The 27,891-nt window shown below is 37.1% G+C and overlaps 2 protein-coding genes across 2 annotated transcripts; both read left to right on the top strand.

Annotated features, from left to right (window-relative positions):
* Window positions 1-2,577: 2,577 nt before the first annotated feature.
* LOC146922161 (uncharacterized) lies at window positions 2,578-4,341 on the top strand. The gene is made up of 2 exons (XM_085711477.1): window positions 2,578-2,587; window positions 3,758-4,341. The coding sequence occupies exons 1-2, from the start codon at window positions 2,578-2,580 to the stop codon at window positions 4,339-4,341; spliced, it is 594 nt and encodes a 197-aa protein (XP_085567603.1).
* A 10,845-nt stretch (window positions 4,342-15,186) lies between these two features.
* Window positions 15,187-15,960, top strand: LOC146922160 (uncharacterized). Its single transcript, XM_085711476.1, has one exon. It carries the CDS (start codon window positions 15,187-15,189, stop codon window positions 15,958-15,960), a length of 774 nt encoding a protein of 257 aa, XP_085567602.1.
* The last annotated feature ends 11,931 nt before the right edge of the window (window positions 15,961-27,891 follow it).

The following is a 27,891-nucleotide window of genomic DNA, read 5'->3' as shown; positions in this document are numbered from 1 at the left end:
TTTTAGTCCCTGTAAAATTTTCAATCACTACTTTTGGTCCCTATTTTCAAATTAATTTTTGTATTTTTTTGATGAAATTGTGCATAAATATGTAGAATATTGGAAACAAATTTTCCAAAAAAAATTAGAATATTTTAACAAAACACAAATTAAATATGAATTTTAACCTTCAAAAATATAAAATTCATATTAAATTCATGTTTTGTTAAAAAATTCTAATTTTTTTGGGAGAGATTCTTATAATATTATGAGTTTTTCTAGAAAATTTTATTCAAAAATATGAATTCTACATATGAGTTTACTTTAAAGGAGGGACCAAAAGTGAAGATGGAAAATTTTTTAGGGACTAAAAGTTGAAGAAATTTTTTAGAGAGACTAAAACGAAAAATTGACATGTTTATCGGGACCAAAAACGTATTTAACCCTTAATTTTAACTAGTTTTGGTTCTGCATTTTTTTAGAATTTATAGAAATCTCATTTCAATATACATATATTTTTTATGTTAACCCTATGGGAAGGTTCTCAGGGAAGGGGTCCTTTGATTCGAAGTTTAGTGGGAGATAAGTAAAGTTTGGTCGTAAAAAATTGTTCCATCCATGAATTGAATTCAGGTTCTTCTGAACAATTTCTCATTTGGTGAAACTCATTTTAATTTTTTAGAGAATTGATTTTACCATTCAAATGGGATTAGTGGCGCAACTTATTATCTACTTGACTTTCATTCTTGTGTAATCACGATATTAAATTGATTAATTAATTTTAAGTAATTAAATAGTTTCATAAATTTCAGTCCCGTCAATTCTCCCATTCCAGTCCATTTACTTTTCTAGACTCTTCTCCTTCTTCACTCCATATACATTCATTTACTCTTTATTCAATTAATCTTCGGTGTAAGATTAAGGATCTTTTCATTATCGATTTTTTCATCCTCTTTGACGAAAATCATCTTCTTCTTTTCGTCCAAACTTTTTACATTTTAAACTTATAATGTTACATGTTAATTTTATTTATTTATTTATGCATTACATGTAATTCTATTTCCATATCAATGTCTAGAAGGTGTCAATTTTCTACTATATTTTTCATAAATGAAATCTTACAACACTTTTCACTATTGTCATTGCAATGCAAAAAATCATGATTACACTTCTATTTGCAATTTAAAAAATTATTTTTTAATACTCATAGTTTTTCTCTTTTGCTACTTTATATGAAAATAACTTAGGTCATTTTTATGAGATTTTTGTGCTTATAGTTTGATGATAGCAAAGGTTGTGTGTGTGTGTTATTTGTGATTGTTTATAATTTATTTATTTATTTTTTTATGGAGAAATTGCTTTTATGTTTCGTCTGATGGTGGGCAAAATAATTAAGGAAATTGTTTTTGAAGTTGAGAGATTGGTGGGAAGATTATTGGCTTGTGAAGTTCTATGTAAAAGGTAAGATCATTGAAAGAAAAGTGAGTTGTTGAGTTCTTACATGGTTTATATGTTGTGATAATCTTATACACATTTGTGTGATTTGTTATTTTAGACAGGTTTGATAAATATTTTTACTACATTTTGCATGCAGCCCAAATCTTTTGACAAATATGTCCTCTTTTGAGGTTCCATTTTTCTTAAATAATAAAGGCAAAGTGGGGAGAGAATTGTTCAATCACTATTAACAATCTTTTCCGCTCTCTGTTATAAGTTTCTATCATTTGTAGTTTAGAGCAACTTTCATGGTAAAATATAACCTTGACAACCATTTTATATATGCAATCACTAGATAACATCATTAAGGGCAGCTTCCTTTTTCTAAAAAAAAAAAAACAAAAGAAAGAGCAGCTAACGTATCCAATATATATTTTTTATCATGATTATATATAATACTTTTTTTTTTGTCACCATTAGTCAAATGGGGAGGTAAAATGTTGTTTCTCTGATGAATTTCGACCCTCGTGCATTTGATTGTTGAATTTGTTTAGGCTGATTGTCTAGGTTGTTTGGTAGAATCAAGTGGAATGGAATGATTTGATATTCCATATGGTTTGAATATTTAAAAACAAATGATGGACAGAAATGGAATATTTAATTTAGGGGATGCATTGAATTAGAATTCTAAGGAATTTTAAAAGACTTTTTAATTATGAAAGAGTCTTGTGGTATTCAATCAAAACTCTTTGTAACTTACAAAAAGTTTTGTGGTATTCAATCAAGACTCTTTATCATTTTAAAAAAGTCTTGTGGTATTCAATTAAGACTTTTCTGTTGGATTTTTCCCTAATTAAGTTATTTATTTATTTAAATAAATAAGTGGTAATTACCCACTAAGTGCACATAGTGGTAATTACCCATTAATCATAAAATGGTCTTTATTCTTTCCCTTAAATTTAGTAACTGCCCATTATGAGTGAGTGGAGGAGCAGTTTTGTTTTGCACGTTCAGTAACTTCTTGATGGCAGAAGTTATATAAAGGAGTGCACTTCATTTGTTTTGGTTCCCTAAGTCTAACATCTCTATTCAAAAGACTTGCACCATCAAAGTGAGATTGTGGAAGGTTTAGAAGAGCCTCAACTTCTTCAAACAAGAGCAATGGTTGGAGGTATGTCTTGATCCTTTAATTTACGTTTCCGCTGTTTAAGTAGTTATTTCTTTTGTTCTTTATGAAATAACTTACATGTGGTATTAGAGCAATTGAAAACCTTTGCCTTGCTTTTCATGTTCTGATTTTGAGTTTTTTGCTTGAATCTGATAATATTGAATTTCATATTTTAGGTCTTTAGATACACCGAAACGTTGAGCTCATAAAGAAAAACATTTTTATTTTTGGTGTTAAAATGATTATGAAATCGAAATTTGTTAAAACTGGGTCTGCTATGTTTTCAATCGGGTCAACAGACCTTTCAAGAGGTTGAAGATGTATGCTTATAATTTTTAAATTCATTTTCCCGAACCGACTCAAGCACTTAGTATTACCAATTTTAGTGCCATATATTATTATCATAATTTATTGGCAGTTTCTGTTCTACTGCTATTGCCATAGACTTTTTAATTGCTGCGACCAATTTGATTTGCATTGCTTGATTTTATTATTATAATAATAAAATGTTATGCAATTGAGTCATGGTTTATTTGTTTTATTTAGCTTCATGATGCAGTTCAACATAAATATATTTGTATCACTATATGTTATATTTGGTACCTGCATTGTTGCGTGGTGGTAGTATCATATGCTTATTTCATGTGTGTTACGAATATGACACTTAGTGTTTGTATGTTGTATGATATTTATGCCTAATCATACAATTGTATACATTAAAATAAATTGCTTACGGTTTATGTAATTTATTTTAAGTTAAATGTCTAGATGATCTATATAATTTTAATTAATTAGGGAGTAGCCACGTCATCTTTAATTATGCAAAATTATATATTAAGTGTTTAAGAAGATCATAGTGTGACATTGATGGTAATTAATTATATTGAACATGGTAAATCTTATCCCACATGAATTTTTGTTATGTTTTGTATAATTAATTAGGATGAAATATCAATTTATATTTTTTAACTTACCCTCAGGAATTAGAAAAAGGAACATAAATTGATAGTTTTGTCATTCGGTTATATGAATCTAATTGAATAAAATTTTAGCCCACAGGTAAATTTTATGTCACTAGGTTCATAGTTTGAAACATGATTTACGTTGGTAAAACATGATATTTGTTTAGTAGTCTCAATTTTAATTATAAGCATGTATGTTTAATTTTTGCAGCTATGCAGCCTATGAATTTTTCTGATTTTAAGTGTAAAATTCCCGAACTAAGGGGTGAAAACTATAAGGTGTGGAAGGAGAAAATTCTTCTTCACTTAGGGTGGATGGATATCGATTATGCTATTCGGAAAGACGAACCACCTGCAGTTACTGAAACTAGCCTTCAGGAAGACGTTGATCTTTATGAAATGTGGGAGCGGTCTAACCGTCTCAGTGTGATGTTCATAAAGACCAACATCTCTGCTAGTATTTGTGGTTGTGTCGATCAGCATGATAATGTGCGAGCATTGCTTAAGGCTATTGATGAACAATTCAAAACATCAGATAAGGCACTTGCTAGCACCCTTATAATGAAGTTTTCATCCATGAAGCTTATCACTGTGAAAGGTGTGCGTGAGCACATCATGAAAATGAGGGACTTAGCAGCACAGCTAAAGACTCTTGAGGTTGATATGTCTGATTCTTTTCTTGTGCACTACATTCTGAACTCTCTTCCACCTGAATATGGACCTTTCAAGATATCTTATAACACACATAAGGACAAATGGTCAATTAATGAACTCCTGACCATGTGTGTTCAATAAGAAGGAAGGTTGACTATGGAAAAAAATTGAGAGTGTTTTTGTTGCAACTGAAAGAAAGAACATGAATCAAGCGAAACATAAGGGGAAAGGCAAAATACCACCTCAAGGTGGAATTAAGAAAGAATCCAAGTGTTTCTTTTGTAAAAAGAAGGACACATGAAGAAGGATTGCCCTAAGTTTCAGAAATGGCCTGAAAACAAAGGTAAATCAATCTCACTTGTCTGTTATGAGTCTAATATGGTCAATGTTATTTATAACACATGGTGGATTGATTCTGGTTCTACAATCCATGTTTCGAATACCTTGCAGGGTATGACAAGCCTAAGGAAAACACTTCCAAGTGAGCAAGGCATCTATTCAGGAAGCAAGATGCGTTCTCATGTGGAGGCTGTTGGAACATGCAATTTAGTTTTAAGTAGTGGCTTTGTTTTAAATTTGGAAAAGACTTTTTATGTTCCTAGTTTTTCTAGAAATTTAATTTCCATTTCAAGACTTGTACCTTTGGGATACTCTTTCAATTTTTATGAAACATCTTTCAATTTGTTTTGCAAATCTAATTTTGTTGGAAATGGTGTATTATCCGATGGTCTTTTCTCAATTAATTTGCAAAATAATGCCACTAATAATGTTATGCATGTTCACGTTGGAACTAAACGTTGTGTTATAAAAGAGGAATCCTCTATTTTGTGGCACCGGAGATTAGGACATATCTCCATTCAGAGAATCAAAAGACTAGTGAATGATGGAGTACTTGGTACTTTAGATTTCACTGATTTTGAAACTTGTGTAAACTGCATTAAGGGAAAGCAGACTAACAAGTATAAGAAAGGTGCAAAGAGGAGTTCTGAAATATTAGAAATCATACATTCGGATATATGTTGTCCAGATATGGACCTACCAGGTCCGAAATACTTTATCTCTTTCGTTGATGATTACTCACGATATATGCATGTCTACTTGCTTCATAATAAGTACGAAGCATTGGATGCCTTTAAAGTTTTTAAGGTTGAAGTAGAAAAACAATGCGAAAAGCAAATTAAAATCGTGAGAACTGATAGAGGTGGAGAATATTATGGTAGATATACTGAGGATGGACAAGCCATGGGTCCATTTGCGAAGTTTCTTCAAGATAATGGGATTGTTGCCTAATATACCATGCATGGTTCTCCAGACCAGAATGGGGTGTCAGAAAGAAGAAACCGAACTTTAATGGACATGGTTAGGAGTATGCGTAGCAACTCAAAACTTCCAAAGTCCTTGTAGACTGAAGCTCTTAAAATGGTAGTGTATATATTGAACCGTGTTCTAACCAAGGCTGTCCCAAAGACACCGTTTGAGTTATTTAAAGGTTGGAAACTGAGTTTGCGTCATATACGTGTTTGGGGATGCCCGTCTGAAGTAAGAGTTTACAATCCACAAGAAAAGAAACTAGACCTTAGAACTATAAGTGGGTATTTCATTGGATATGCCAAAAATTCTAAAGGGTATAGGTTCTATTGTCCATCTCATAGCACTAGGATTGTGGAATCAAGAAATGCAAAGTTTCTTGAAAATGACTTGATTACTGGGAGCAATCAATTTCAGGACACTGGTTCTGATAAAAGACAAATTGATGTTGAACCGTCCACTTCAAGTGACAGATTGATTGTCATTCAGAGTGTCCCTCAAGATCAAATGGGTATTAGACAATCAGTTGTTGAAGTTCCACAAGCGGCCGATAACAATCTAGTAAATAAAGATGTTCAAGAATTTCCAGAAATTGTTGAACAAATGGTTGAGCAAAATGATCCTCCGGAAAATGTTGAACCAACATTAAGGAAATCTACTAGAGAGAGAAGGTCAGCTATACCTAGTAACTATGTTGTATATTTACAAGAATCAGATTATAATATTGGTGTTGAAAATGATCCTGAAACGTTTTCACAAGTCATGAGTTCTAGAGAGTCGAATTTATGGTATGATGCTATGATAGATGAGATGAATTCAATGGCATCTAATGGAGTCTGGGATCTTGTCGAGTTGCCTAATGATTTAAAAGCCATTGGTTGTAAATGGGTCTTTAAGACAAAGAAAGACTCATTAGGCAACATTGAGAGATATAAAGCTAGACTCGTTGCCAAAGGATTCACTCAAAAGGAAGGAATAGATTACAAGGAGACTTTTTCCCCTGTATCTAAGAAGGATTCTCTTCGCATCATCTTAGCATTAGTTGCTTATTTTGACTTAGAACTACATCAAATGGATGTGAAAACTGCATTTTTGAATGGAGATCTAGAAGAAGAGGTTTACATGAAACAACCAGAAGGATTTTCTTCTAGTGGTGATGAGCATTTGGTATGCAAGCTTAAGAAATCCATTTATGGACTCAAACAAGCTTCCCGTCAATGGTATTTAAAATTTCATGATATCATCTCTTCTTTTGGATTTGTAGAGAACATTATGGATCAATGTATATACCAGAAGGTTAGTGGGAGTAAAATTTGTTTCCTTATTTTGTATGTGGATGATATTTTACTTGCTACAAATGATAAAGGTTTACTTTATGAGGTGAAACAATTTCTCTCTAAGAGTTTTGATATGAAGGATATGGGTGACGCTTCTTATGTCATTGGCATTAAGATTCAAAGAGACAGAGTTTGTAGAATTTTGGGCTTGTCACAAGAGGCTTATATCAATAAGGTCTTAGAGAGGTTTCAGATGAAAGATTGTTCACCAAGTGCAGCACCTATTGTGAAGGGTGATAGGTTCCATTTGGAACAATGCCCGAAGAACGACTTTGAAAGGGAACAAATGCTTAATATTCCATATGCTTCCGCTGTTGGAAGCCTAATGTATGCTCTGGTTTGCACATGGCCTGGCATTGCATTTGCTATTGGAATGTTAGGCAGATATCAGAGTAATCCAGGTATGGAACACTGGAAAGCTGCAAAGAAAGTGATGAGGTACCTTAAAGGAACCAAAGACTACATGCTTATGTATAGGCGAACTGAAGATTTAAAGGTCAAAGGTTACTCTGATTCAAACTATGCTGGTTGCGTTGATTCAAGAAAATCAACATCCGGTTACATTTTTATGTTAGCCGGCGGGGCTGTTTCTTGGAAAAGCGCAAAGCAAACCTTGATCGCCACTTCCACAATGGAAGCTGAGTTCGTATCTTGTTTTGAGGCTACATCACATGGTGTATGGATGAAGCGTTTCATTTCTGGGTTGAAAATTGTGGATTCAATTTCTAGATCACTAAAGATGTACTGTGACAATTCAGCTGCTGTTTTTATGGCTAAGAATAATAAAAGTGGAAGTCAAAGTAAGCATATCGACATTAAGTACTTAGCCATAAGAGAACGCGTTAAAGATCAAACAATTGTTATTGAGCATATTAGCACTGAATTGATGATTGCTGATCCGTTGACTAAAGGCATGCCGCCGTCAAAATTTAAGGATCATGTAGAAAGTATGGGACTTGGTTCCCATATCTGATTTTCGTTGTAAGAACGATTTTAGTTTTATGAAACTCTATGTATGATATTTTCTCATATTTGATCTCTAAAGTGTATATATTTAATTTTGAGAAATATCAATTAAGTTTGGAACCAGAATAAACATAAATGGTATGAGTTTATTCATTAAGTTATATGATTTGGTTAGAGACATAATACATTGTGATACATAGAAGATAATACTCAATTAAAGAGGACCTGTCGCTATGATCTGTGTGTTTTTGTTTCTTATTATTGTAAGTGAAAGAATATGTCGACCAAGTGGGAGAATGTTGGATTTTTCCCTAATTAAGTTATTTATTTATTTAAATAAATAAGTGGTAATTACCCACTAAGTGCACATAGTGGTAATTACCCATTAATCAGAAAATGGTCTTTATTCTTTCCCTTAAATTTAGTAACTGCCCATTATGAGTGAGTGGAGGAGCAGTTTTGTTTTGCACGTTCAGTAACTTCTTGATGACAGAAGTCATATAAAGGAGTGCACTTCATTTGTTTTGGTTCCCTAAGCCTAACATCTCTATTCAGAAGACTTGCACCATCAAAGTGAGATTGTGGAAGGTTTAGAAGAGCCTCAACTTCTTCAAACAAGAGCAATGGCTGGAGGTATGCCTTGATCCTTTAATTTACGTTTCCGCTGTTTAAGTAGTTATTTCTTTTGTTCTTTATGAAATAACTTACATTTTCATCACTTAAAAAAAGTCTCATGGTATTCAAAATCATTTAAATTTCAAAGGATTGTATAATAAACTAGATTTTGATGGATTTTGTAGGATTTTCTAGTGATATTTTAGCATGAAAAAATCTTTCATAAAAACATGACATTTCTTAGGATTGTTGTTTCTTTTAAAATATTTACTACCTCTCTCTCCTCTTTTCCTCTCTCTTCTCCCTTCTCTCTCTCCTCTCTTCTCCCCCTCTATATATATATATATATATATATATATATATATATATATATATATCTCATAAAAAAAATCAATATCATCTGTTTGTTTCACGGTATCAAAAATTTACCCCATAAATTATAACTTTTTTCAAGGATTAAATTTCATAAAAAAGTGTTTGGGTAGCATAGTTATTTCATGGGAATCCTTTGTTTTAAATTCTTAAAAATAATTGATATATTTCATTTGAAATGTATTTTTCAAAAATAAAATAAAATTGGACAATTGTATATGTAGGTGAAAATGTGCTAGGTAGTGGGGTGCACCACTAGTTTTACGCAAAAACTTTCTTTTGGGGAGTTTTACGCAAAAATTGTTTGTATCTCCTTGGAATAAAATTTTCCAGCCTCAATTAGAGGGGAATAGAAAACCAAACAACCTAGGCAAAATTTCTTTGCTGGGAACAACCGTTGGTTCCATGATAACAAACATGAGAACTTTTTATTCCAATCCTATAACTCCCCGGAATGTGTTGAAATTCCATAAAACAAAGGCCTAAAATCATTAAGAATATTATGATAGAGAGTGTGTTGATTCCTTAAAATTCATAAGATCTTTTGAAATCTTATAAATCCATAAAATCATTTCAAATCCTTTAAAATCTTATGATGTAGATCCATTGAAATCCAAATCGTAAATCCTGATAGTCTTTTAAAATCATGAAAGTCATTAAAATCTTACAAAGCCTTTTAAAATCCTCAAGACCTTTTTAAACAAAGTTTGTCCTTTAAAATCCTAATTGAATACACCCCCGTTGGAGTAGTGCTAGCAATATTCTCTTTTTGATACTCTCTCTAACACTCGCTTTTTGATTAGCTTAAATCATGGAGGATCTTACACTTTGAAAATAGGTTCCATTTAAAATGGCCGATCATATAGTGATTTCATCCAATAAAAGAATGAATGTTGAAGGTAGTATTGAAAAGAGTGTGTCCCCAACATTCCTCTTTAATCTATCAGAATGTGTTAAGGATTTACAAAATAAGTATTTATTATTAGAGCAAATTGCACTCACCTCCCCTGAGGTTTTAATAAAAGACACTCACATCCCCTCTAGTTTTGAAAAAACATTCACCTCCCTTTGTTTAACACCGTTAACCTGACTGACGTTTCCTTGCTACTCCAAATTTAAACCCTAATTTGTATTTTCTCCCAAAAGTCAAGAATGTTATACCCTAATTTTGGACCTAAAAATACTTGCTCAAGATATTGTTTCACCCTTGATATATGTCAATTACTCTTGAAAAATTGCCAATGTGTTGTTGTTTACGCTGACATTTTACTCTGCTTCATCTCTCAATTTAACTCCAAAAAACTTTTCAATTGTATATTTGTCTACTTTTTCTTACATTTCAAGTCATTTGAATTTGTCTCTGATCAATTGCATTTTTCTCTGCATCTTATTTCAATATTGTTTACAAATTTCATGAAAAAGGGTATTCTAGTCATTTCCTGCATTCAAACTCATTTTCAGTCCTTGAAAATTGTTTGTGTCTTTTCATTTGATTTGTATAAGTCCTTGTTTCACTCTCATGTTAAAATCCATTTCAAAAAAATTACATTTGAAGTCATTTTGAGTCAGTTTAGCCCCTAGGGGCATTTTAGTCATTTCCTATGTTAAAATTTCTTTCAATCTTTGAAAAGTTGTCCCTGAGTCCTTTCAATTGGTTTGAATGAATTTTTGTTTAATTCCATGTTAAAATCCATTTCAAAAATCACATTTGAAGTCTTTGAGTCAGTTTAGCCCCTGGGGGCATTTTAGTCATTTCCTGTGTTAAAATTTTTTTTAATTCCTAAAAAAAATTGCCTCTGAGTCTTTTAATTTGCTTTTATAAACTCTTGCTTTATTTCCCTGTTAAAGAACCGTTTTAAAAATTGCATTTGAGTCATTTTAGTCCCTAGGGGCATTTTGGTCATTTCACACGAAATTTTGACAGAGAGAGGTTACTTTAAAGTACCTCATTTAGTAGTTGGTTCATTTTAGTCTGTTTTGTTATTTTTAATCGTTTCACTTTACGTTATTTTCAAATTACATTTTTTTACCAATTTTATTTTAATTACATTTTAGTCCTTTTGTTATTTTGCATTCTAGTCCTTTTATTTCAGTTTTTTGCAAATTAGTCCAAATAGTTAGTTACAAGTCCAGGGACACTTGGCAGCTCAGCATTGGTCCAATCATCACAGTCATCACCTATAAATCCCAGTCATCACAGTCAATGGGTCAACATTATTCATTCCCCCAATTTCCCACTCATTCTCTGCCACATCACCACATCATCTCTAACAACTTTCTCTCTCTTCTCCAAACCATCCCCACCGTAACCACCTTCAACCACCACCTTTAGCCACCCTAACAACCTATAACCACCACTTCCACCACCCTAACTAACTCAATCCTTCACAAAAAATACCCAAACTCAACGGATTCTCACGATCGTTCCGTCGCAAATCAAGAATAACGATCTATCACAATTCCAGTCACGGTCCAGAATCAAAAATCATAAACGAACCAGATCGGATTCAAAGCACTGCAACATCAAAGATTCAGATTCAAACCATTCTAACCGTTCCAAAGCTGGATCGAGCCTGGTTCGTATAGTCTAAAAGCAAAGTCGAATCGTACACGACTGAGAAGAGCAAGTAGCGCTTCAACAAAGAGCAATTCGGTTTCCACATTTCCTTTGCTTTCGTTTTCGAGTTTCCAGTAACAAAGAAGAAACAAATCGGAGTAGAATTGAGAGAAGAGAAGAAATAGAAGTTTTCCGTTTCAAATCTTCACCTCCGATTCAAACAGAGGTAAATCACGTTTTCACTCAAGTATTATGTCGATCTGGTTCTATTTTGTGATTATGTGAAGAATTTTTCTTCGAAAATAAATCTGTAGATCTACTCCGATTGGCTCGTTTTCCTTGAAATCTAAACTGGAATATGAACAGAGGAGGAGAAGAGGAATCGGTATAAATTTTTTTTTGAAAAAACAAAAAAAAAAGCTCCGACGCGGCGGCTCTCTGGCCGACCACCGCGTCGGAGCAGCTCCGCTCATCTTCCCCATCTCAGTTTCCGGCGACTGGTTGTGTTTAGAGAGGGAGAGAAGTTTGAGTTTAGAAAGAGAAAACTAGGTCAAAATGAAGGAGGAAACCGGTCTTTGTGCTTATAAACCTTCCCTGCCGGTTCGGTTTTCTCCTGAACCATTTCAGGCGAATCGAACCGGCCCAACCTGAGTGGGTCTGGCTCTTAAGCCCATTATCATGCTTCTGCTTCTGTTCTGCTTGTCTGGATACTATTTGAACCCCCCAGTGCTGCTGTTTGCACCCCTGCTATGCCTGTAACTTCTTGAAAAATTCTGTAAAAATTCCTACATGTTTCTTTATTTTTTTGTGATCCTTTTATGATATTCGTTGTGTTGGAAAATTGATAAAAAGATAGTATGGTGTTTTCTTGCTTTAATTGTGAGACTTTGTGTAAAAAACCTAAGAAAATTGTATGATTTCAACTCCATTTCTTGATGGATGTTTTTGATTCATGACATATGATTTTGTGAAGGTTTTGCTGCTGTTTGAATGTGTTTTTGTTGTATGTGTGTGTATTGTGCCTAGTTGCTTGCTTTACAAGATTTGTTTGTGAATAAATAATGTAAAATATGCTTAAATTCACTCTTAAAATGCATGGTCTATCACATCCCTTTGATCCCCATTTTAAAAATCTGAGTTCATGTCTTTAAAATATGTTGAAATGTGAGGATTATAAGTCATGTGAACCTTGCATTTTGTGGTATGATTTTAGCTATATTTTGCATCATTTTGTGCTATGTTTTTGTGGTAGTTTCTTTGCTTTTGTTATAGTAATTTTTACTTGCTTTTATTTCTTGATATTGTCATGTGCTACTAACCACTTTACTTCATGTGTCATTCATCCATAAAGCGTCTCATCCTCCATCTTCTATTCTTGGTCTTTATTTCAAAATTCATGCAAAAATTAGAATGTAACACTTAGGAATTTTTGTACTTTACTTTTATGCAATTTTAAATTCTTGCAAGACCATAGCATGTAATTAGGGCATGATGTAAAGGACAATGGACTCTAATGATGTACACCGACACAAGCACCGACACATGCACACACATTACTTGGTTACTTTAGATGTATGGCTAGGATATGCATGTTTAGATGAATGCCTAGGATTTACACTTAGAAAAACTCTCTTTTCCAAAAAATATGAACAACCTCACTCAAATCTTTTTCCTAATAAACCTTGGGATTAAAATCCCATTGATTTTCCCTTTCTTTTCTTAAATAAAAATCTCAATGAATTTTAATCATACTTAGACCTCTTTTGCAAAATGACTAATTCAACCTCACATTTTCACAATCTTATGCCCTTGAGGCCTCTCTCTCTCATTCTTCAAAATTCCAATTTTCAAACTTAAAATTAACCAACAAAAACAAAAACATTTTTTGGAAGAGAACTACGGTGGATTTGATCCCTTAAAAGGGTACGTAGGCAAGGAACCAAAATTCCTTCAATTCAAATAAAACAAAAATTCAAACACCTTCTTCTCCCTCCAATTCTTCACTTAGTAAACTCTTAGGCTTAAATAAACATTTTCAAATAGCATTTAAAAATAAAGCGCGCGCGTAGAAAGTAAAAACGGTTCCTATAGAATACTATAGTCGTTATGGGTGCCTAACACCTTCCCGTAGCGAAAACAACTCCCGGACCTCGATTCTCAAGGGTTTTGCTTATTTTTCCCTTCCCAAGAAAAAATGAGATATCAAAAGGTTAAAAAGGTTCAAACGTAATCAATGTTTGACACCCGAAAAACCAAGATAAAACAGCTGGCGACTTCACTGGGGAGATTCGAGAGTTACGCCTAGTTTTTATTTTTCACGCTTGCGCTTTGTTTTTTCTTGCTTCTTTTATTTGTTTTCTTATGTGAATAAATGTTTAAATTCTTGCAAACGTGTGGGGGTGATAATATCAAAGCCCTGCACCCGGGCTGAGTGAACTTAGGATTTAGGGGGGATATAATCGACAATTCAATCCGGGGGTTGCCTCGTGTATTGGATTATGCGATCAATCCCACATAGCTGAGGCATTTTGGGGGTGATGTTGTCGGCGCGTGTTCGTCGCGTTTAGGCACTTTACTTCCAATTGTTCTACGACGCTGTGGACCGTAGATAACCAAACCCATCCATGGCCATTTTCTAGGATGTAGTGCGGAGGATAAACTGAGTGTTGTCTCGAGTTTTAGTCGTCATGCGACGCTACACTCAAGTTAAACCTTCTTACGGATAATCATGGAGCGAGTGTTCGTCTCGTGGCACCGTGGGATTCGTCGGAGAGGTTGCGACTTGGGAACTTTTTAGAACCCGGTTACTATTTCCTAAAGCCTTAGTTTCACCGGACACCGTGTCCACCCATGACTCCTTGACTTTGAATCTTAACCCTCCATGTTTTCTCCGTACTTGAATGTGATCATGCATACATGCATACATGCATTCATGCATAAACTTTTTCCATGCATTTATCGAAGGGCTTAGACAATTTGAATTTGCAAACATTGTAGGAATGGGGAAGACTAAGTCCTATAAGTTCAAGGAAGTGGATTTGGCTAGTTTGAGAGATTTGGCACTCAAGGTTAAGGATCCGACTGGTTTCCGACACCGTTATGGGGACTTACTTACTCTTCTCCGGACTAATGTGGATGAGAAGCTTGTGCACACTCTAGTGCAATTCTATGATCGGGAGTATCAGTGTTTCACTTTTCCTTACTTTCAGTTGGTACCTACTCTAGAGGCTTATTCTTCTTTGACTGGTTTACCTATAGCTAAGGGAATACCTTGAGGGATTCCAAGAGGGCTAGGGGTGCCCGTAACTTCTTTGCCCGATATTGTAGCTACGAGTCTGAGACTGAGTCTGAGGATGATCCTTCTACTTCCTATGCTTGAGGATTGCCATTCCCTGCTGTTGTTTCCAGTTGTTGTTGCTTTACGTTTCAAAGTCTATCCCTTGGCTTAGCATTTCAAAGGGAATTGTCTTGTAAAACCTTTATGATGTTTACATGTTTTGTCAGGTTGTGATGTTTAGTAGTGTTTGCAAATTTCTAACTTGTCTAAAACCCTTCGATAACACAAAAAGGGTCTTTTTGCATATGCATTAACACATCTCATACATCATATGCATTCATCGGTCACAAAAAACTTCTCTCGTGCTCATTGCCTCCTGGTTTTCCGCCGCAGTCTGAAAGGTGGCTCGTGCTCGCAAAGTTTACCAACCAGATAGAATTCATCAGACAAGATTGCATAAGAGAAGAAACATGGCTATTGTTGAAGAAGAAAATGCTCAGCTTCGTGCCGCACTGGCTGCTATGAAAGAAGATTTGGCTAAGGCTCATGACACTATGTCCGCTCTGATGGTTGCACAAGAACAGCCAGCCATATCTGTCCCGGTTATTACTGAAGTGATTCCCTCCATCCCAGGGTCTACAGTGGCTTCTAATCCTCGGTTTACTATGCCCAATGGGAGCCCTTACGGACTCCCACCTTTCTATGCTCCTAATGCTGCAGCCGGCACTTCTGGTGTTGCCAATCAGGGACCTATTCCTACAACAACTCTTACTCATGCAAATACTTCTATGCCTCAAGTGACCACTGTCGTTACCGACCCTGTTGTGCACACTGTGCGACAGGTAATTGATGTTGATACTCCACGAGGACAGGACCCTATAGTGGAGGCTATGAGAGAACAATTGAGAGAGCTTGCTGGTGAGCTCCGTGAGGTCAAAGCTAATCGTGAGAAAGGTGTCTCAGCTAAGGCTCGTGATCTATGTCTGGTATCCTGGTTTGAGGTTCCTAAAAAGTTCAAAATGCCGGACTTTGATAAGTACAATGGATCTGCTTGTCCACATAATCATGTCATCCGGTACGTCCGAAAGATGGCCAACTACGCAGATAATGATGCTTTAATGATACACTGTTTCCAGGACAACCTGGCAGAAGATGCGGCAGACTGGTATACTGGTTTGAGTAAAGACAACATCCATACTTTTGAGGAACTTGCTGCTTCTTTTGAAAGCCACTATGAGTTCAACACCCGCCTGAAGCCGAATATGGATTCTCTTATGTCCTTATCTCAGAAGTCGGATGAAACTTTTTGTGAATATGCTCAGAGATAGAGAGGGGCAGCTGCCCGTGTTTCTCCTCGACTCGATGAAGAAGAACTGACACAGACATTCCTGAAGACTTTGAAGAAGGAATACAAGGAAAGGATGATAGTCTCAGCACCAAACAACTTCTCTGATATGGTTACTATGGGAACTCGTCTAGAGGAGGCTGTCAGAGAGGGTATCATTGTCTTTGAAAAGGGTGAGTCCTCGGCTAGTGCACCGAAGAAGTATGGTAATGGCCACCACAAGAGGAAGGAATCCGAGGTAGGGATGGTATCTGGTAACCAGTCTTCAGCTATTAATTCTGCTCAGTCACCTATGCCTTATCAGTATATGCAGTACTCTCAACATCCTTTCTTCCCACCATTTTATCAGCAGTATCCTCTGCCACCGGGTCAACCAGGAGTGCCCGTTAACGCCATTGCTCAGCAGGTACAACAACAGCCTCCTGCTCAACAGCAACCTCCGCAACAGCAGGGTCCTCGACCCAGGACTCAGTTTCCACCAATACCCATACGGTATGCTGAATTGCTCCCAACTTTACTTGCTAAGGGTCATTGTGTCACCAGACCAGGCAAGCCTCCGCCTACGCCGTTGCCTCCCAGGTTCCGACAGGATCTTACATGTGAATTCCATCAAGGCGCTCAAGGCCATGATGTTGAGGGTTGCTATGCTTTGAAGTATATTATGAAGGATCTGATGGACAGAGGACGGTTGACTTTTGAAAATAGTGTTTCACACGTGCTCGACAATCCACTTCCAAATCATGGTGATGTTAATATGATTGAGGCTTTCGAGAGGGCTCAGTTTCCCCAAAAAGGTCCCGCTTTGGATGTTCGTAATGTTGTTACTCCTCTGGTGCCGCTACATGTCAGACTTTGCCAAGCTTCCTTATTCAATCACGATCATGCTTCCTGTTCAGAGGGCCTCGGCTTCACCCCGACCTCGGGCGTTTCAACAGGAACTTTCCACAGTGCTGGGTTCATCAATGCTATTGCTGGAGATGCTGCTGAAAGTAGTTGTGCACCTATGTTTGTCACACCATGAGGCACTGTGAGAAATTGGGAGGCTGTTGATATTCCTTTAGTCATGCATGTTTCCATGTAATGTGTCTTGTTGCTCATGTTTTTCTTTCTTTTCAAAATAACAATCATTTCGCTCTGCCCAAGGCGAAAGTGATATCTTTGTAAGGGCGTGTTTGTTTCGGCATTGCCGTTATCAATAAAAGTTGTCGTCTTTTCCGCGACTCTTTGTTTTTTTACTTTTTAGTGCCTTTTTTCTTGGAAATAATGGTAATGCCAGAAAAAACCAAAACATCTGTATTTTCTTATTAATTTCAAAAATCTGCATGAAAAAACATTTTTTCTAAAATCATCCCAATCATATTATGAAGATTGAACCATAATAAACCCGTTGCACACAGTGACCCAATGGTTCCTCCAAATTTTGAATTCCCTGTATATGAAGCTGAAGATGAGGATGATGATGAAGACATACCGTATGAGATCACTCGACTGCTTGAGCAAGAAAGAAGAGCCATTCAACCTCACCAGGAAGAGATTGAGCTCATCAACCTGGGTACTGAAGAGAACAAACGAGAGATCAAGATTGGTGTTGTACTTGAGCCAGAAGTGAAGAGAAAGATCACTCAGCTTCTCCATGACTATCCAGATGTCTTTGCATGGTCCTATGAGGATATGTCGGGTCTAGATCCCAAGATTGTGGAACACCGGATACCAACAAGACCAGAATGCCCTCCTGTCAAGCAGAAATTGAGAAGATCTCGTCCAGACATGGCTCTTAAGATCAAGGCTGAGGTACACAAGCAAATTGATGCGGGCTTCCTCATGACAGCTGAATATCCTGAGTGGATTGCCAACATCGTACCAGTACCAAAGAAAGATGGGAAAGTTCGAATGTGTGTTGATTACAGAGATTTGAACAAAGCCAGTCCGAAAGATAACTTCCCATTGCCTCATATTGACGTGCTTGTTGACAGTACTGCTCAGTCTAAAGTGTTCTCCTTTATGGATGGTTTCTCCGGCTATAACCAGATATGGATGTCTCCTGAAGATAGAGAAAAGACGTCCTTCATTACTCCATGGGGAACATTCTATTATAAAGTGATGCCTTTTGGTTTGATAAATGCGGGTGCTACCTATCAAAGGGGTATGACCACTCTGTTTCATGATATGATTCACAAAGAAATTGAAGTATATGTTGATGACATGATTGTGAAGTCAAGTGATGAAGAACAGCATGTGGTATATTTGAAAAAGATATTTGAAAGATTGAGAAAGTACAAACTACGGTTGAATCCTAACAAGTGCACATTCGGGGTAAGATCTGGAAAGTTGTTAGGCTTCATTGTCAGTCAAAGAGGCATTGAAGTTGATCCTGACAAAGTCCGAGCCATCAGAGAGATGCCGGCCCCTCAAATTGAAAAGCAAATCAGAGGTTTCCTCGGACGTCTGAATTACATTTCAAGATTTATATCTCACATGACCACTACCTGTGGCCCAATTTTCAAATTACTCAGAAAGAACCAGCCTGTTGTATGGAATGATGAATGCCAGGAAGCCATTGATAGCATCAAGGAATACCTGTTGGAACCACCTATCCTTGTCCCGCCAGTGGAAGGAAGGCCTTTGATTATGTACTTATCAATGTTGGATGAGTCTGTGGGTTGTGTTCTCGGTCAACAAGACGAGACTGGAAAGAAGGAGCATGCTATCTACTATCTGAGCAAGAAATTCACCGACTTTGAGACTCGGTATACAATGCTTGAAAAGACTTGTTGTGCTTTAGCTTGGGCTGCCAAACGCCTGCGTCATTATATGGTGAATCATACAACTTGGTTGATATCCCGAATGGATCCAATCATGTACATCTTTGAAAAGCCTGCTGTCACTGGAAAGATTGCGCGTTGGCAGATGTTGTTATCTGAGTATGACATTGTGTATAAAGCTCAGAAAGCAATCAAAGGAAGCATCCTTGCCGAGCATCTTGCTTATCAACCTCTTGACGATTATCAGCCAATCAAGTTTGACTTCCCTGATGAAGAGATCATGTATTTGAAAGCGAAAGACTGTGAAGAACCACTAATCCATGAGGGGCCGGATCCCAATAGCAAATGGGGATTAGTCTTCGATGGTGCTGTCAATGCTTATGGTAAAGGGATTGGGGCCATTATTGTAACCCCGCAGGGGCACCACATTCCTTTCACCGCTCGAATAACTTTCAAATGCACGAACAATATAGCTGAATATGAAGCATGCATCTTGGGCATTGAGGAAGCAATTGACCTGAGAATCAAGCATCTGGACATCTATGGAGATTCTGCACTTGTCATCAATCAGATAAAGGGTGAATGGGAGACTCATCATGAGAAGCTGATCCCATACCGCGACTATGCAAGACGTCTGTTGACATACTTTACGAAGGTTGAGTTGCACCATATCCCTCGGAATGAAAACCAGATGGCTGATGCTCTTGCTACTTTGTCTTCCATGTTTCGTGTGAATCACTGGAACGACGTGCCCGTAATCAAGGTGCAGCGTCTTGACAGACCCGCTCATGTGTTTACCATTGAAAATGTGCCAAATCAGGTTGATGAAGATGTGAATAACAAGAAACCTTGGTATTACAACATCAAACAATTCTTGCAGAATCGTGAATATCCACCTGGTGCTTCCAACAGGGATAAAAAGACTTTAAGAAGATGGGCTAGTAGATTCCTTTTGGACGGAGAAATCCTATACAAAAGGAACTATGACATGGTTTTGTTAAGATGTGTTGATGAGCAAGAAGCTGAGAAGTTGATGCATGATATACATGATGGTACTTTTGGGACCCATGCTACGGGTCATACTATGTCAAGAAAGCTGTTAAGAGCCGGCTATTACTGGATGACTATGGAGCGTGACTGCTACAGACATGCCAAGAGATGCGACAAATGTCAAATTTATGCTGATAAGATTCATGTGCCTCCACATACTCTCAATGTTATCTCCTCCCCATGGCCTTTCTCTATGTGGGGCATTGACATGATCGGAAGAATTGAGCCAAAAGCTTCCAACTGACATCGTTTCATCCTAGTGGCAATTGACTACTTCACCAAGTGGGTTGAAGCTGCTTCTTATACAAATGTGACCAAGCAAGTGGTTGTCAAGTTTATCAAGAATAACATCATCTGTCGATATGGTGTTCCCAGTAAGATCATCACTGATAATGGTTCCAATCTGAACAATAGCATGATGCAAGCTTTATGTGAAGAATTCAAAATTGAACATCACAACTCTTCTCCTTACAGACCTCAGATGAATGGTGCAGTTGAGGCCGCTAACAAGAACATCAAGAAGATTGTTCAGAAGATGGTCATTACTTACAAGGACTGGCATGAGATGTTACCTTTTGCCCTGCACGGTTACCGTACTACGGTGCGCAGTTCAACTGGGGCAACTCCTTTCTCTCTTGTATACGGTATGGAAGCAGTTCTCCCTCTGGAAGTGGAGATTCCATCTCTTCGTGTAATCATGGAAGCAAAGTTAACTGAGGCTGAATGGTGTCAACGTCGGTATGATCAGTTGAATTTGATTGAAGAGAAAGGTATGGATGCTATGGCTCATGGACAATTGTATCAAGTGCGAATGAAGAATGCTTTTGACAAGAAAGTTCGACCTCGAGAATTCAAGGAAGGCGAACTTGTATTGAAAAGGAGGATAAGCCAGCAACCCGACCCAAGTGGCAAGTGGACACCTAACTATGAAGGTCCATATGTTGTCAAGAAGGCCTTCTCGGGTGGTGCTTTGATTCTTACACACATGGATGGTGTTGAGCTTCCAAATCCTGTCAATGCCGATATAGTCAAGAAATACTTTGTCTAAAAAGAAAAGAACAGCGTGGTAGGTCGAAAACCCGAAAGGGCGGCCTAGGCAAAAATGCGCTTCCCGGTGGATCGAAAACCCGAAAGGGCGATCCAGGCAAAAGTTAGGGAGAAAAAAATGAATATGAAAAGCTCGCTGAGATTGTACGCAACTCAGGTAAGAATGAGCGCCTCGATGAGCCAAAAACCCGAAAGGGCGGTTCATGCAAAAAAGAGGTTGACAATAAAGACAAGTAACTATATCTGGCAAATCACCATCACCCCTTGGGGCATCTGCAACTGTCAATGATCGTCTTCATCAGAAGCTTCTGTACTTGCAAATTCAAAATTTCTATGAAATGTAGCGGTCATCGTGTTCAATGTACCACCAACCAATAAAATTACCATTTTCCAAGCTTTGTAAATCTGTGGGGTTATGCCTTTGGCTGACTTCTACTCTTCTACGTTAATTTGAGCCTGTGTTATTGTTTGAAATTCTATTTTCTTTCTACTTTCAATGCTGTATACAAAATATTTCTTTTCCATTTGATAATGTCAATGTCTGAAACAAACATCTTTGAAAATTGAAAAACCTTTTTCTGTCTATTTTGAAAGCAAACCTGAGCATTAGGGTACATTTCAATGAAACATGCATGAATAATATGTCTATCAATGTCCATTTCAATACATGTTACAAGCAGGTTATTCCCCAGGATGATCTGTGGTCAATGGCAAGAATGAAAAACAGAAGGAAATGAAAAAATTGAAGATGAAAAAAAAAGAGCTCGCTAAGTTGAAAACCCGAAAGGGCGGCTTAGGCAAAAATGAGCACCCCGCTGATTGACAACCTATGAAGGCAGTTCAGGCAAAAATGGGGCAATGAAAAGAATCTACTCCCCGGTGAATCGAAAACCCGAAAGGGCGGTTCAGGCAAAAATGGGTTTGAAAAATGCAAAATGAAAATGATATAAAAACATTGACCACAGATGCGAACATCTGATGTTTACCCAGCACTGACACGCCTGGCAACGACGACTTGTATCAAAATTTTCCAAGGTTCCCTCTTCTGCAAGTTTGAATATGTGATGTGTGATATCTTGCCCTCAGCCATGGTTCTGATACGTCTCTTGACGACGGTCTCTCCAAAGAGGATTTCCATGCGTACATGTTTCAGCACGAGCCACTACGTGCCCATTCTTCCAATGTTTTGTCTGTCTCTGTGAAGCTTCTCTGCCAAATTACAAGCCCAATCATGCATTTCCAATCATTCATACATGCATAATCATGCATTTCATGTGCTCATACATTTGATGATTTTTGATATACCATACATACATGTTGCATTTCCAATTTCAACTGTCAATTCAATTCAATTTCAACTTTCAAATCTCAAATCCCAATTCAATTCAATTTAAATTCTCAATTCAATTCAATCTCAATCTCAATTCAAATCAATCTCCAATTTCAATTCAAACCTCAATTTCAATTCATTCCAACTCTCAATCTCAATTCAAATCAATCTCCAATTTCAGTTCAATTCAATCTCAATTTTAATTCAATTCAATTTCAACTGTCAAACTCAATTCAATCTCAACTTTCAATTCAATCTCAACCTTCAATTCAATTTCAACTCTCAACTCAATTCAATCTGAACCTTCAATTCAATTCCAATTTCTAATTCAAGTCAATTCAATTTCAACTCTCAATTCAATGTTTATGTCTATGTCTCTGATTATTCTCAACTCTCAATGCCTCTTTCAATGTCAACTTTCAATTCAATTCAAATCAATGTCAATTCACTCTCAATTTGCTTTTGGGCCAACAAAAATGGTCATGTCTATCTTCGAATCAAGTCAATATCAATCCACCCTCAATTTGTATCTTGTGAAATCAAATTTCCAATTTGTATTTGGTCAAGTGGCTAGTTCGATCCAAAGAATAGCTTGTACCTGCTTATATGCCTATGTTCCCGGACAAACGACAAGTTCGATCCAAAGAACAGTTTGTACCCAGCTTATGCTTTGTTATCAGTCAAACGACAAGTTCGATCCGAAGAACAGTTTGCACCTACCTACATGATGTGGTGTTGATCAAGCAGCGAGTTCGATCCAAAGAACAGCCTGTATCTACCCTTTTGTCTATATCTCCAGTCAAACCGCAAGTTCGATCCAAAGAACAGTTTGTACCTGTCCATCTGTTTGTATTTTCAATCAAGCGAAAAGTTCGATCCAAAGAACAACTTGTATCTTCCTATATGTCTATGTCTCCGGTCAAGTGCCAAGCTCGATCCAAAGAGCAGCTTGTACCTGTCTTGTATCTCTAGTCCCAGTCAAGCAGCAAGTTCGATCCAAAGAACATCTTGTACTCACCTTCTATTTGTATTACATAGTCAAGTGGCTAATTCGATCCAAAGAATAGCTTGTGCCTCCCTTTCGTCCCCTGGTTTGTCTACCCTGTCAATGTCTACCTGAATCCCCAGTGACATGACATGCTCCATAGACTCCAGTTGTTTGTCTTGCATCCATAATCAAATGTTGCATGGCATTCATGTTTTTGAAAATCTGAAAGCGTATTTTTATGTCCAAAAACAGTGCAAATGTTAATATTTAAGTATCTTCGTCCCGTCAAATCAAATATTTCGTCTCTTGATTCTCCGGACAAAGAAACTTAAATAGGGGCAGCTGTTATACCCTAATTTTGGACCTAAAAATACTTGCTCAAGATATTGTTTCACCCTTGATATATGTCAATTACTCTTGAAAAATTGCCAATGTGTTGTTGTTTACGCTGACATTTTACTCTGCTTCATCTCTCAATTTAACTCCAAAAAACTTTTCAATTGTATATTTGTCTACTTTTTCTTACATTTCAAGTCATTTGAATTTGTCTCTGATCAATTGCATTTTTCTCTGCATCTTATTTCAATATTGTTTACAAATTTCATGAAAAAAGGTATTCTAGTCATTTCCTGCATTCAAACTCATTTTTAGTCCTTGAAAATTGTTTGTGTCTTTTCATTTGATTTGTATAAGTCCTTGTTTCACTCTCATGTTAAAATCCATTTCAAAAAAATTACATTTGAAGTCATTTTGAGTCAGTTTAGCCCCTAGGGGCATTTTAGTCATTTCCTATGTTAAAATTTCTTTCAATCTTTGAAAAGTTGTCCCTGAGTCCTTTCAATTGGTTTGAATGAATTTTTGTTTAATTCCATGTTAAAATCGATTTCAAAAATCACATTTGAAGTCTTTGAGTCAGTTTAGCCCCTAGGGGCATTTTAGTCATTTCCTGTGTTAAAATTCTTTTCAATTCCTAAAAAAAATTGCCTCTGAGTCTTTTAATTTGCTTGTATAAACTCTTGCTTTATTTCCCTGTTAAAGAACCGTTTTAAAAATTGCATTTGAGTCATTTTGAGTCATTTTAGTCCCTAGGGGCATTTTGGTCATTTCACACGAAATTTTGACAGAGAGAGGTTACTTTAAAGTACCTAATTTAGTAGTTAGTTCATTTTAGTCCGTTTTGTTATTTTTAATCGTTTCACTTTACGTTATTTTCAAATTACATTTTTTTACCAATTTTATTTTAATTACATTTTAGTCCTTTTGTTATTTTGCATTCTAGTCCTTTTATTTCAGTTTTTTGCAGATTAGTCCAAATAGTTAGTTACAAGTCCAGGGACACTTGGCAGCTCAGCATTGGTCCAATCATCACAATCATCACCTATAAATCCCAGTCATCACAGTCAATGGGTCAACATTATTCATTCCCCCAATTTCCCACTCATTCTCTGCCACATCACCACATCATCTCTAACAACTTTCTCTCTCTTCTCCAAACCATCCCCACCGTAACCACCTTCAACCACCACCTTTAGCCACTCTAACAACCTATAACCACCACTTCCACCACCCTAGCTAACTCAATCCTTCACAAAAAATCGCCCAAACTCAACGGATTCTCACGATCGTTCCGTCGCAAATCAAGAATAACGATCTATCACAATTCCAGTCACGGTCCAGAATCAAAAATCATAAATGAACCAGATCGGATTCAAAGCACTGCAACATCAAAGATTCAGATTCAAACCATTCTAACCGTTCAAAAGCTGGATCGAGCCTGGTTCGTATAGTCTAAAAGCAAAGTCGAATCGTAAACGACTGAGAAGAGCAAGTAGCGCTTCAACAAAGAGCAATTCGGTTTCCACATTTCCTTTGCTTTCGTTTTCGAGTTTCCAGTAACAAAGAAGAAACAAATCGGAGTAGAACTGAGAGAAGAGAAGAAATAGAAGTTTTCCGTTTCAAATCTTCACCTCCGATTCAAACAGAGGTAAATCACGTTTTCACTCAAGTATTATGTCGATCTGGTTCTATTTTGTGATTATGTGAAGAATTTTTCTTCGAAAATAAATCTGTAGATCTACTCCGATTGGCTCGTTTTCCTTGAAATCTAAACTGGAATATGAACAGAGGACGAGAAGAGGAACCGGTATAAAATTTTTTTTGAAAAAAACAAAAAAAACAAGCTCCGACGCGGCGGCTCTCCAGCCGACCACCGCGTCGGAGCAGCTCCGGTCATCTTCCCCATCTCAGTTTCCGGCGACTGGTTGTGTTTAGAGAGCGAGAGAAGTTTGAGTTTAGAAAGAGAAAACTAGGTCAAAATGAAGGAGGAAACCGGTCTTTGTGCTTATAAACCTTCCCTGCCGGTTTGGTTTTCTCCTGAACCATTTCAGGCGAACCGAACCGGCCCAACCTGAGTGGGTCTGGCTCTTAAGCCCATTATCATGCTTCTGCTTCTGTTCTGCTTGTCTGGATACTATTTGAACCCCCCCAGTGCTGCTGTTTGCACCCCTGCTATGCCTGTAACTTCTTGAAAAATTCTGTAAAAATTCCTACATGTTTCTTTATTTTTTTTGTGATCCTTTTATGATATTCGTTGTAACATCCCTCTCGTCTGTTAAAGGAAATTTTACCTGATAAATATATCAGAGGACTCAAATTCATGGAAAAGTTAGTTAATGAAAATAAGTATGATGGAATTTTATTACGGAATGTTACTCGGGCACGAGTTAAGTATCAGTGTCATGTTTAACACGCTTGAGACCAAGGGCAATTTGGTAATTGCAAGTGAAAGGATATTTATTTGGTTTATGGCCAAAATATCTTCACTTTCCTTATTCTTTTTTCTTTCCAAGTTTTGGCAAGGCTTTTCTCTCCCTCCCTCTGTATCTCTCACGCCCTCCTCTCCCTCACTCCACCAATCTTTCTCTACTTCTTCTAAACCAAGAATCATGCTATATAAGATTCATTCAAGATCCTTTGTCACTAGAAGCTTGGATTGGGATTGAGCTTCAATTCTTATATTCCAAGAGGAGTTAGGGTTTGGTGTGGAATGGAAATTGAGCTATGTTAAGCCATAATTCTTCATGGTCAAGAAACAAAGAGAAAGATGTTTTGAAGATGGGATGATGAGCTAAGTCTTTGGAAGTTTGTTGAACCAAGCTAGGGTTGGTCATGGAAGTGAAGATGATGCATGAGGTTTGGGAATCAAGTTCACAACATGTTAGGTGAGTTCTTAGATAGAACCCACCATTGGGATTATCTGTTAATTTGCAAGCAAAACATGTTTTATGTAAGTTTAGTGTTTATGAAACTTTAATACCCAAAGCCATTCCTTGCTAAATTTATATGTTGAAATTGTCATGAAATATGTTTGAGAATGTTTTTATATGATGCTGGATGTTTATGGTGCATTACAGGACCGAATTTGTCGAGTTTTGGGTCAAAAATGGCCAAAACCCGTAGCCGAACACGCAAAAACGCACAGAGCGGAGCGCTGCACCTGAGCAAGGGTGCTAGGTGCCCACATGTCAGTGGGCTAGCGCTAGGCGCCCCACTCCTGGCGCCAGGCGCCCCTGACAGGAGACCGTTCGCGTTGTCGCGCGTTCGGGTGCTTGGGGGCAGTCGCGTAGGGGTCCTATGCGATCGTTTCGACGTGTTATTTTGCTGTTTTTGCATCCTTTTCTACTGGAACAAACTTGACTTTATCAAAACATATATTTTCTAAATGGCTCGGAACTTGGATCCCTGGCAATTTCGGTTATCGGAATTTATGGAAAAAGGCACATAACATCCATTGATCTTTGAATCAAAATCATGGCAATCTTAACATGTAAGGCAAGCATGGCAATGAGGGTATAGTATGATAAGAATTGGGTAGCAAGTTATCCATAAGCAAGGGAAAACTAGAGCCTCTACATAGTCGTCGAGAATTAGCTAGTTAGCAAGAATTCTTAGAATGATAAGACGTGAAGTTGTTAACTTCGCACATGATCAAGAATGATATATAAGTATGTTAAGTTGTGGATAGGATAGTTAATCTCTCCACTAAGGTTAAGTATGTACAAGTATGAACATTTACCGCTAATCGGATCGATTAAGGTTCCGAGGTAAACATGTAAGCATGATAAGTTTAACCTATACAAACGACAAGACTATGATAATTAAGTGTAGGTGACATGTCTCTTGATATCCACATCAGGGGGATACAAGGGGTTCTCGTAATGAGAACGATTTAAGCCGTAAGGGACCCGCATGTCACTGAGTAACAAGATGTAGGTGTTCGTGTCTCTTGTTATCCACACCAGGGGGATACGGGAGGTTCTCGACCTAAGGGGAACGGTTTAAGCCGCAAGGGACCCACACGACACCAAGGGAGTCCGATGTACGTTCATCGGTCATGTATGGGATTGATCTCGGGGTTACTCCACCCGGGACTATCCGTAAAATGAATCAAGATAACATTGTTTGTTCAACGCTAACCAATATGAATGAACTTAAGTACGTTTATGTATGTTACGATTATGATTATGAACTCATGCACGATTATGTTTATGCTCATGAACGAGCTATGTATGATTATGTTTACGATTAAGTTAAGAGCAAGTTATGTAGAGAATAAGAAAAGATCATGATACCGATGACGATCTTAGGTTCCCCTAATCGTCCGGTTTAGAATCATGTCATGAATATGCTATGTTATTTTTATGTTTAGGCCTTGTTACGTAAATAGTACACTTGGCA

Source organism: Medicago sativa, chromosome 5 (genome assembly GCF_051527215.1).
Source record: "Medicago sativa cultivar Bolivia chromosome 5, Bolivia_mono, whole genome shotgun sequence".
NCBI classification, from domain to species: Eukaryota; Viridiplantae; Streptophyta; class Magnoliopsida; order Fabales; family Fabaceae; genus Medicago; species Medicago sativa.
Note: the sequence above shows the minus strand (reverse complement) of the source record. Positions and strands in the feature narration are given on the sequence as shown.